The sequence below is a fragment of the Topomyia yanbarensis genome, unplaced genomic scaffold (assembly GCF_030247195.1).
Source record: "Topomyia yanbarensis strain Yona2022 unplaced genomic scaffold, ASM3024719v1 HiC_scaffold_59, whole genome shotgun sequence".
In the NCBI taxonomy this organism is placed as follows: Eukaryota; Metazoa; Arthropoda; class Insecta; order Diptera; family Culicidae; genus Topomyia; species Topomyia yanbarensis.
The window spans coordinates 37156-49743 of NW_026683813.1; the positions used below are offsets into that span (position 1 = coordinate 37156).

The window sequence follows — 12588 nt, forward strand, 5'->3', positions numbered from 1 at the left end:
GCTTCTCTCCTTCTCTCCTTCTCTCCTTCTCTCCTTCTCTCCTTCTCTCCTTCTCTCCTTCTCTCCTTCTCTCCTTCTCTCCTTCTCTCCTTCTCTCCTTCTCTCCTTCTCTCCTTCTCTCCTTCTCTCCTTCTCTCCTTCTCTCCTTCTCTCCTTCTCTCCTTCTCTCCTTCTCTCCTTCTCTCCTTCTCTCCTTCTCTCCTTCTCTCCTTCTCTCTCTCTTCTGCCTACGAATTTGAAAATGAAAACCTCGAATATGCATGTGACATGACAGATCCACTAATTCTATAACTAAGTTCAACTGCTTGTGTTCATTTTTCATAATTACCATCTCGTTTTATTTGTCCTACCCACAGAGCCCCAGCTGCTGCAAGTGAATGACAAAATTTAATTTAATTTGATTCAATTGAATTTCACTCATCCAAACGTTGGCACGGAAACGTACACATTTCTCATACATCTGGCTCCGGCTACCATGCTATCAACTTTCTCGCTATATGCTATGAGGTCTTTTATCTTTGTTCATTCTTCTGCGGTGCAAAACTGCTTGCACCTTGCGTTCCCAGTTCTCTAGCTGGAAAACGGTGATAGAAACAACCACCCCCCATTTTGCATTAAGCACGAACATAAAGTTATCTTTCATTTTATCTCGTTTCTTGTTTCACACTAGTATCTCGTTCATTTCCGAGCGTTCACACTTACTCACCTTCAGAACTTTCGATTCCTTTGTACAGTGCGGTTGTGAAATTTAATACACTCGCTACGAATTTAATTCTTGCAATATTGATCATGCACATGATGCAGAAATTTAAAACATTTTGCGCAGTGATTTAGTTGAGAACAGTTTTGATACACCCTGTCTTATACATAATCTCTTCATTCAATTCAGTCTTTCCTATAGAGTTGCATTTCAATTAAATCCTTCAAGGCAAAAGTTTCATATCCGTTCGCATAAAATTCAATGCGTCCGGCTTTCCTCACTTCCAAGTTATCAGTCATACACCGGAAATGGTACCGGTTGATAGAGTTAATTCTTGCTTTATGAGTTCATCTTCTGTGCACAAACTAGTGGTTGATGAAACGCCATGTTCAGCAGGCACCTTTAATCCCCCCGGCATTTGTGGCAGCAAAAATGAGCATAGTATACATAATTTAGTGTACTTATGTATCTACAGATGTTTGAGCGGCTAATTATGTGCATTTATTAGCGTGGTATTGCACGGTGTCCTATGGCTACATTTTCACCATTTTCAGGGAAAGGATGTGTATTGAGTAGAATGGGTCCGTATGGGTCCAGAACTGCGAAGTTTATTTGATTGTTTCAGAGTGTTTAACAACAGCACCAATTTCATGTCAAAACTATTGAAGCACTTCTGAATATTGAAAGTTAAGAGGAAACTTTCATGTTCGCTTAGCGAGGTGGCTCTTGAAAACATTTTCCAAGAATAATCTTTTCACAAATCTAGTACTTTCATATGCTATTATAATGGTATCAATCACGCAAGTTCAATCAATTTCGCAATGATTTTAAAGCTCATTTTTCTACTAAAATTTTCTTTCATATTGATGCGATTGAACAATTTCGATTCAAGAAGAATTTCTTATAACCAGTCAAATATGATCCACTTCGTGGTATCAATTCACTCGTCTAGCGTAAATCGATACGGTTTTATCACGGATTACATCCCAGTACATATAAGACAAAACAACAATGATCCTATCGTTCTCGTCTTACCTATCGTGTTTATATTTATGGAATCCGACCGGATGTGTTCACCAAGCAAACAATCAGTCAGGGTATCTTCTGCTCTTGGAAAACAGCAAACATTACGAAGTAAATGTAGGCAGAACAAACACATTCAGGATTAGCACTGTAATGGTAGCAGGTTCCACTGGTGTAAAATGTAACTTATTTACGGGTGTTGTAACTGTTTGGGTATAATCTGAACAGAGTTATTAGTTTGATACTGGTTTGTGACAGCTAGTGCTTAATCATCGCTCGTTCATATATAAAGGGAAGACATTATGTATCTGATAAAATTCTGAACTATTTAAAATCATATTTTTACGAACATTTTAATTTCTACTCAGGCAACCATCCCATCCTTAGCGAACATAAAACGGTAGATCAGAAGCTATTTGCAATTGATTTAAAATTGAACCAAATGTTGACCGACACATTTTCAAGCGGTTCTGGTGAAATGACAAAATGATTTTAGTGACTTGTTTCAATTTGAGAAAAATTAGCTGCAAAGCCCAATATAGTATTTCCCGACAGTGGAACCGTAACCGTTCGCCTAATCTTCAATCCTCGATGGAATGTTTTAGCTGCTCCAGGTTTGAGGTGTTTGTTCACTACATGAGGTACAACAGTGCAAAGAGTTTGGAACTGTTCGCAAAAAAAAACAATTAAAAAAGTGCGCGACGTTAGGTAAAAATACGTATGCTATACATTTATTAGGCAGAACTATGTTAGGTATAATTATGGTTAGGCATAATAGACAACAGGCATAATTTGCAAAAATGAAAAATAATCGCATTTCTTATTTTTTGTAGATATTTTAACCTTAGGCTCGTTTGTTCTACGTACGGGGAACGTGCATTTAAGCCAATATATTCTGATTCCTGATTGTTATGGTTAGAGTTAAATCTAAGTTATGCTATATGGCCCTTCGTGTAGTTTTAGCGAAAGAATAAACAATCAGTCCGACTTGAACCTTCGTTCAATCCGGTCACATAGATAGCTCCTGGTTAACCTAAAGTTTTTCTGACCCAGTGTCGCAGATGCCAGAGCTTTGGGCACGACACAAAAAATTGTCATTTTAATTCCTAATGTATGATCTGTGGTAATAAATTGCACACAAAGGACGCTTGTTCCTTTCCTATTCGAGAAAAAATATAAATTCTCGTTCTAAGCAACGAAAGCAACAAATAAAAAATTACCTACCTCTTCCGGTACACTTCAAGAAAACTAGTTTAAACGCGTTAATCCGCTTCAAAATAAAATTACAACTTCTCTATCTATGCAAGAATTTTCTATTTCCGTCACACCATCCTACAATGGTGCGTCATTTTATGCTTTAGTTGCAGATGACACGGCTAAAAGATCGAAGACTACCACGCCTCCAATTTCGTTTTCACACAACGCTTCCTTTGCTCCAACCGATCTTGGTACCATCACTGACGAGAAATTGAATTTCTTGCAGCAATCGATGTTTCAGCTGATGACTGCGATGCTCAGTTCTATCTCCATGTTTGAAACTTTTCAAACTGGGTGGGAATTTGCTAACAAAATAGTAATGAATTTAGGTTTAATAATGACATTCAATAATCATTAAAAAATTTCTTAAATTGTAATGCCCGTTCACTGTAAATGTTCGAAGACGAATTTTTCATCTTCTTGAGAGTACATAATATGCATATAGCCGTTGTGACCGCAAATTGTTTTAAACCAAATGTTAAATTGAAGAGTAATTCTAATTTTGTTACTAATCGAATTGTTGGATTCGGCGGAGGTATCGTAGTAGCTGCTAAACGCAGAATCAAACATTGCGTCTTACCCTTTCTTGACACCAGGGTGATCAACAGTTTATGTATCAAATTTGAAACCCATCTTGGTATAATTGTTATTACTGTAGCGTATTTTTCTTTTTAGCGGCGAACAAACTAATTTATTAAAAGGAGACTCACAAAAACTTACAAGAAATCGGTCAAAATTCTTTATAATCGGTCATTTTAACGCTAAACACCGATCCTGGAATAATGCTCAAAGCAATTCCAACAACTTGGCAAAAGAAAATGTTTCAAATCAAGTATTGTCTCTAGACGAAATTGAAACTATGATTAAATCAAATCCATCATGCTAAAGTTTAAAAAACACGAAAGCTCCAGGTTATGGTGGAATTTTTAACATTATTCTTAAAAAACTTCTTGAAATCACCTTTACATACTTGGTAAAATATTCAACAAATATTTTGAATTAGCATACTTTCCTGCTGGATGAAAAAATGCCAAGGTTGTTCTTATTCAGAAGCCAGACAAAAATCCAGCAGAAGCATCTGGCTATCGACCAATTGTGAACTACGCGTGTGCGACGGAAACAAAACCCTTCGGAAAGTGCCGGCGAGTCGTTTGAACTGTGCTGTTGGATCGCCGTCGGGGGAAACTAAATACCAAGGAGCTTTCGCTTCCCCCGGCTAACCGTAAAGAATCAACACGCACCAATTCGCCCTCGCTGGGAAGAATAAACCGAACGAGCCTTGCTTTGTCTTTCAGCAGGGTTACCATATTCACAGATTTTTGTAAAGTCGCTATATTTTTATGCGTACTTTAGGAAAGTTACAATAATGGCAAAATATAAGTGGAATGCTTGGTCTATACATGAAATGTGATTATATTGCCTAAAATTTGATTTTTCTTGACTGGTCCGGGTTTTTTACCACACACAATCGAAAAGTTTTTACAAGCTAATCTTATGCTATAAAGCTTTAGTTCCAGATATTAGTTCGGTCACAGTTTTCTGTCTTCTTTCTTCAGATCTTCTTAAATAAGTTTAATCGGATTCGATCACCTACTACAAATGAAATGACCTGATAATCAAGAAGGTTTGTTTCAATATGTAATATTCGATGTTGATTGGTTGTGATTAAACCATACGTAAGAAATATGTTTGATTTATTATTACTATAAATGTACAAATAAAATAAACATTTTACATTAAGTAGTATAGTCCTACGTCTACAGCTCGTGCAACCCCATAGGGCTGCCCCTTGTAGTTTTAGTCATCAGAAATCAGAATATATTGGCTTAAATGGCACGTTCCCCGAGGCTCGGCGGTGTCTTCCAGGATTCTTTAAAATCCGGTGATTCGTCACCACCGTCGCTAGAGAGATTCCAGCAAAAGAGCCTGGCCCTAACTTGCTTAGCTAATTGATAAGGACCGCTGCCGGAGCAGCCAACAGGCCTTTGTTGTCCAGACCGTACAGAGAAACCCGCCCGCCAGTCCGTCAGCAGTAACCACCTACGCAGTGTAGTGTGCAGCGAAGGGGATCAGTGGAATAAAAGTTGGTATATATTCAGATCGGCAATGCTGTATGCAGTACCAATTTGCGCAAGTTGTTGTGCTACTAGGAAGGAAACTCTTCAAAGGATTTAGAACAAAATTCTGTAAATGATGTTGTAGCGCCCTCCCTGGTTTAGCACAAACAAAGTACACAGACTCGCAAACACAGAAGCATTACAAATTAACACGACCAGTGTTCGTTCAGAATGCTTTTTACCATTCCGGTTAATAAAATGACCCTAGTTAGGTCCATCCACTCAGAGCCGATAGTTGTTCCCAACACCAGCTCCGCGTTTAAAACCCAAACTTACGCCACCCATGTAGTTTCCGAAATTTGGGCTCAGCCACCCGGCTAGTATAGCAACTGGTTTCCGACCGGCCCGTTACACGAGTGCGAAGTGCCGTGTACTTTCAGTGCAAAGACTACTCGAATTTTAAGCCGAAAATTCAAAATCGACTTTCCCACCGATACCAGGAGTATAAACTCCGAAGGATTTGAGCGATAGGGCGCCTCCATCAAATCAAAAAGTGCGAACCGTGGTCAACCGTCCGTCTCCTCCACGAACATCGGTTTGAACAGCTGCACGTGCGCGCGCGAATCCAAACCGAAATAGTGTAAATTGTAATCTATAGGTGCACGCGGTAGTGTAGTGCAGTATATAGTGGGTGCATTTCGAAAGAGCCAGTTTCCGCCCACCTGACAACCCACAAATACCCACCAAATGGCATATAACGCTCTGCTGAATTTGAACGAGCTGATCGGCAGGCAAAAGGCACCCCACACTCAAAATCACTCATGCTTTCGTTTACGATGTTGATACCAAAGACATGAGCAACGAAGAACTTCTTGACCATATGATAGCTCAAGGAATCATAGCAGTGCGTAGGATCGCCAAGCTGCCCAGTTGTAGTAAGCAATTCTTCTCTGGCGGTAATATCTTTTCGTGGCTCAGCCATCTCCGAATACATTTACCTAGGACTAGTACGCACTAGCATCCGGCCCTACTACCCGTCCCCTCATGCTGTGCTGCCGCTGTGGCAAAGTTGGGCACGGTAGGAAACAACAAGGGAGAAGAATGATCGCATGGTCGTTCTAGACGAGGATTTGTGAAGAATTTTTTGCCGGCGTCGGCGGTAAAACATGATGATGAGTTATGTTCTACCATAGACCATGCGGTAGACTTGGGTGCAACGCCCAACTCCTACTCTGCAGAAGGCAAAGAATTCTTCACATTTCCTTTCGATCATGCCCATATGAGCCTGCCTAGTTCTAGTTTTCCGTTCTAAGTTTATAACTGATTCGCTCTAGAATACCTATCCGTCTTTCAATTTCATTGCTTTCGTTTCTCTTAGTCTCAAGTTTGCCGAAAATAGCGAACAAAATCGATACAGTAGAACCTTGCGGCAATTAAAACATAGTAACAACAAGGAAACTTGCCTGAACTTCAGTCTGAACCACCCATCAGATAAAGTTAACCCATGCACCAACGTTCCGAAGTGTACCCATAAACTGCAGCGGAGAGCACTCAACTAGAACGAAAGAGTGCCCTTAATACATGGAAGAGGAGGCTATCATTAAGACGAAAGTCCCAAACCTTTCCTTTCCCGAAGCACGAGCTCTAATAGCACAGATGAGCAGAGGAGCAAGTTACGCCGAACAAACCCAGATAGGCACAGAATCGAAAGACGGCGAAAAAGATAGCACTATCGCCAGACTGAAAGCGGAGCTCATTAGGCTAAAGGGCGAGAAGGACAATCCGCCAAAAGATGACCGGGACGATAAAATATTATACCTAAAAAAATCACCTGGCGGAGACCGCTTTGCCAAGCAACACTCAACGAGGTAACGAAGGAAACTAGCAGAGCTAACACTACAGCAAAAGCAGAGCAGGGAAACGCCCACAAACTAAACCCGACCACCACGATATCGACCGAATATAATGTAGTAGCCGCGAAACAACAGCGAGACCCCAAATTTTGTGAAGAACGAAAGCAGCCGAGCAGGCGATGGGGATAAATCCCGAAGCCCTATCAGGAACGAAACAGAGCCAGCACCACCGAAATAACAACGGACGACCCGAGCGAATACCCGCAACAACAGCCCTTCAGTACCCGGACATTAAAACATCTCAGAGACCGAAACGACGCAATGATCCAGACGAACCCAGCATCGTACTTTGGACACCAGTATTCGTGGGAAGCCACCAGCCGGACTGTAGGTTTGGTCATTCGGGTCGATATATCGTTCCGACCGATTTTCTTTGATACCGAACTAATAGCCGCCGCCCGAAGGATATCCAGTACAGTGCACCGTTATATCCCTGTATATTCCTGGCAGAACTCGGAATGTGGGTTGCAAGCTTCAGCGGCTTATCGACCAAGTTGAGACCCCATTCATCATCATGGGAGATGTAAATGGGCACCATCCGATGTGGGGCTCACGTCTGTGTAATATGGCAGAAAACGATATCGCCGAAGTAGTTGAAAACAATGACGCCGTCGGTCTCAACGATGGCAGTTCAACATTGATCCGCGGACAGAAGGAATCCGCCAACGACGTCACTATCTGCTCGGAAGTACTGGCAGGATGTTGTGGGTGGACTGTTCTTGCCGACCCATGCAACAGTGACCACTTCCCTATCCAGGTTACGTACGCCCAGATGCCACCTGCTACAACCCGTCGAAGGCGGTGGTTCTATGATCGGGCGAACTGACCTCGCTACGAAGAGACCGTGGAGGACCTTATAAATCGGGACGAGTTATACACTCCGGACGAACTCACCAAAATCTTTAATCGGGCCGCTGTTTCCTGTATTCCCAGGACAAGTGGTAACCCTCCCCGACACGCAGTACACTCTTGGTACCCAGAAATCAAGAGAGCCATCAGAACACGCTGAACTACGCTGCGTCCGCTGGAGAAGACTTCTATGGACGACCCACACCAAAACCAGCGTGCTGATGACTTCCGAAAGGCCAGACACGAGGCCAGGAAAGCGATAGAGGAGGCAAAAAGCACCAGCTGGACCAGATTTCTGGAAGGCATATTTCCAGACTCGTCGACTTCAGAACTCTGGCGGAGAGTTAACGCTTTAAGTGGAATGCGGCGGTACAATGGCTACGCCAACACCGTTAACGGGTGCACGACGATCGATCCCACGACCATCGCTAACGAACTAGGCAAGCACTTCGCCTCCCTGTCCGCGGACACCGCCCTTCCAGCTACGTTCCTGCGAATCAAGCAAAGGGCTGAAAGTAGGCCCGTTCGTTTCGAAACTGATTCAGGCCAAGTATACAACCAGCCTTTCACCGGAAGCGAACTATGTACGGCACTAGAATTGGTACGTGATATGTCTTCCAAATAGGATGACGTTGGTTACCCTCTACTTCGACATTCTCCGCCAGTAGCCAAGCGGGCGATTTTGGACAGTATTACCCGCATGTAGGGCGGTGAACCGATGCCCGCTTCATGGAAGGAAGCCCTAGTAATCCCCATCCGAAAGCGATGTCAGGAGAACAGAACGCCAGATGATTTCGGCAGAATCAGTTTACTTTACTGCTTTGCCAAGACGATAGAGCGAATGGTCAACAGACAGCTGATAGAGCTACAGGAGGAGCAAAAACTTCTGGATCCTCGCCACTACGCGTTCCGACGTGGAGCAGGAACCGGTGCCTACCTCACCAGCTTCGGAGACCAATCTGTAACCTACGACCTGAACGCCGACATCGCGATACTCGACGTTGCAAAGGCATATAATACCGTGTGGCGTCATGGAGTAGTGCAACAGCTGGCCAACTGCGGGATCACCGGACACATGGACCGCTTCCTACACGACTACCTATCCAACCGTGCATTTCGCGTAGGAATCGGGGGTGCTCAATCTGTCGCCTATCCGGAGGCCAACGGCGTCCCTCAGGGATCCGTTCTCGCTGTAACACTGTTCCGGTGGCCATGAATTCATTGTTCGCCAACCTGCCGGCTGGGATATATGTTTTCGTCTACTCCGATGACATTGTGTTGGTCCGATGGGCGGCATCAGTCGGTTTTAACGTGGCACCCGCTACTAGCGTGATTACACACTGCTGCAACAAAAACCACATCGCAACAGGAAGGCCGATCCTGCTGGATGGGGCGGTCGTACCCTACCGTAAGGAACCAAAGATCTTGGGTATTAAAGGGCGAACACGAAATTATTGCGACACATTCAACAGGACATAACTTTTTTACCATTGGGTAAAAATCAACCAAATTTTGCACACTTTCTCATTGATGTGTATTATTTACATGCTGTCAAACTCGAAGTCGTGTTTTTCGATTCAACGAAAATGGAGGTGAACTAACGCGAGTCGAGAGAACAAATTCTTTCCAAACACCTGGAATTTCCTGACCTCTCGCACCGACAGTTGAAAAAAATGTTGAACATTCACAATTCAACCGTCTCCAGAGTGTTGAAGCGGTTCCAGAAGCGGTTGACGTTGGACCACGGCAAAGGAGCTGGAAGAAAACCGGGACCGGAGAACAAAAAGACGGATGGAAAGGTGAAGCGGATGATTAAAGCAAATCCCAACGTCTGAAGCCGTGATTTGGCTAAAAAGATCGGCATGTCGCAGAGCTACGTCCAGAATGCAAAGAAGAGAGCTAGACTACTTACATGCAAGGTACAAAACTTCCCAAACCGCGATGAGCGGCAACAATCGACGGCTAAAACTCGGGCACGGAAGCTCTACGAAAAGATGCTGACAAAATATGGCTGCTGTGTGATGGACGACGAAACGTATATAAAAGCCGATTTTAAGCAAATTCCGGGGTTGGAGTTTTTCACCGGCAAGAGCAAGTTCAATGTGGACGACAAATTTAAGAAGAAGAAAATGTCGAAGTTCGCCTCCAAATATCTCATTTGGCAGGCCATCTGTTCTTGCGGACTGAGGAGTGATCCTTTCGTGACAAAGGGCACAGTAAATGGCGAGATATACAAATCTGAGTGCCTCGAGAAGCGCCTTTTGCCGTTCTTGCAGCAGCACGACGAAGCTCCACTATTTTGGCCAGATTTGGCATCATGCTACTATTCTAAAAGTGTCCTGGAGTGGTATGAGGCCAATTCTGTCCATTTTGTTCCAAAGGACATGAATCCGCCAAACTGTCCGGAGCTGCGCCCGGTGGAGCAGTACTGGGCAATGATGAAGCGGGAACTTCGGAAGAGCAAGAAGACAGTCAAAGACGAGAAGGACATGTTAAGAAAATGGAAAAAAAAACTGAGAAACTGGTACCGCATGACACTGCAAAGACTTTGATGGAGGGTATCAAGCGAAAATGCGTTCAATTTTACACTCAAGGCTCCATCAATTAACTTTTCTTTTGATTTTTGAAGTAAATATATGTATAAAACTACCCTAAAATTTTGGCTTGATTTTAAACATTATAAGAAAATTGGCATGACATTTTCGGCGTCGCAATAATTTCGTGTTCGCCCTTTACCGTGGTCAGTCGGCTCACTTTCGCGCCACACTTCCAACGTATCAAAGCCCAATGCCGGAACCGGTTGCGACTAATTAAGACAATCAGCTCCCGGTACAAACGCTTCAATCGATACACTGCATAGCTAACGAGATCCACCGGGAATACACAGACGTGGATCTGCCACCGATCGCCCGCTTACACTGAGTTGGGATCATGGAGAGCGGTCTCTGCGCTTGTGATGACAGTTATCACGACATTAATTATGCTATCTAGTCGTGCACCAAGTATTATGGTGCCAAATCTCCACCTCCTTGGGATGCCTCCGTAGAGCCTGCTTCATAATTGCACAGTATTTTTCGATTCTGGTGCGTTGGGGGGGGGGGTCATATTCTTGGATATGAAAGTGACCCCACTGGCTTCGTACTACTCCCGGACAAAATTTGAATAATGGCACGAAGCAAGATCCGGCTAGAAGGTCTTAGGACCCTCGTGTTTCTTCAACGCTTCTATGGACTTGAGGTAGATCTCAGATCTCCCCGCCTACAGTCCCGGTAGTCACGAACGGCGTAGTCCATTTGCAACATGAGCAGATTGCTTGCCAAATCATGTATTCATTAGCAATCTTTGAAAGTTTCTGTTTCCTTACTTAATGCGGAACAAGAAGCTTGTGCTGGGCGGTGAAGAACAGTAGCCCCGGACACTGCCGGAAGTCCGCCTTGACTTAAGTCTCAATAAGGTTTCGTCAGCATCTGGGTGTACAGCTTCCGGGCCCGTGACTTTCCCACCGAATTTTGCCGTTCATCACGATTTGGAGCATTCTGCACGTATGCAGCCCCTTGACTCCCTTTCGGTCCTTGGCTCTCTGAACGAACATGGACAGATTCATATCTTTGGCCCATCCCTGATCAAAGCATTGGGATTCCGCTTAAACTTAAACTCCATTCTGACCGCATTTCTCCTTCCGCTCGATGCTCAGAGTTTGGTAGCAACGTTTAATCACACGACTCACAGTTGACTACACAATGCCGCATTGTTTTCCGATGTCCCGATGAGCGATTTGAGGATTTTCCAAGTTCTTGTGCAAAATCAATTCGCGACGCTGCTATTCTGGTGCAGCCATTTTTCCAATTTTTGGAAAACTGACGACGATAAAAATACAGTGTAAATAATACACTCTAAACTACTTCTACCCAAATTTTCAAGAGAAAATAACTAGTGGGTTATTTTCACAGCATATTTCGGTGATGCAATTTGATGTGAGACATCCTTCATCCTCCTTCTCCCCTATAAACTAAATACGATAAATCTTCAAATTTAGTTATCACTTCTCATTTGGATAATACGCTAACAGCGACCTGGAAATCTTACCCCAAAAGATTCAATGTTATCCACCTTCTTTTTACTTTCCCTGTTACGGTCTGATGTTGGAATCTATCCCTTGTTTTTATTGTTCATCAAATAATAGTTCTGGCTAAACAATTACAATTCGTATATCCAGTCTTTAAAAAAGTTAACTGGATTCTTTAGTCTTAATAAAACTGCATTATTATTTTTATATATCGATCTGAATTCTTTGTTTTAAGATATAGATGTGTCAAAGTGTATTGATTTTATTATAAATAAAAAATAATTTAAAATTTCGAACAATTCCTATTCATTATCCCCTATTTTCAAAAAAATTTTATTGTGAAGCAAAGAAATTCGCATTGTTTTGGTTTGTTCGAAAGTTTCGAGTGGTTAATTACCCCCACGGTTAACTTCATGTTGGTAGTACTAGCCAATGGGACATGGTTATATGAAAAAAATAAAATTTCGCTCCGAGTAACTTTTTGGGTCCTATTTGGCTCCCAAAACAACTCTGCAAATTTTTAGTTCGATCGGTGAAACTATATTTTTGCGCCCACGGCTTAAAGTTTACATGGGATTTCGTATGGGGAAAACGTGTTTTACAAATTAATTCTTCCAAAAGTCGCCCGTTACCTTCTAAAAATAAATAGATGTCTGATTTTTATAGGAAATTTGTCAAGGGAACAAAGTCTAGAAGACCATGAAACGATCTGATACTTGTGGA

General features: G+C 42.9%; 1 protein-coding gene across 1 annotated transcript; it reads left to right on the forward strand.

The window, feature by feature from the left end:
- Positions 1–8517: 8517 nt before the first annotated feature.
- LOC131695832 (uncharacterized) lies at positions 8518–9015 on the forward strand. Its single transcript, XM_058984369.1, has one exon. The coding sequence runs from the start codon at positions 8518–8520 to the stop codon at positions 9013–9015; it is 498 nt and encodes a 165-aa protein (XP_058840352.1).
- Positions 9016–12588: the final 3573 nt, after the last annotated feature.

Coding starts and splice junctions, on each gene's coding strand:
- LOC131695832 (XM_058984369.1), top strand. CDS start 8,518: ATGCCCGCTTCATGGAAGGAAGCCCTAGTAATCCCCATCCGAAAGCGA.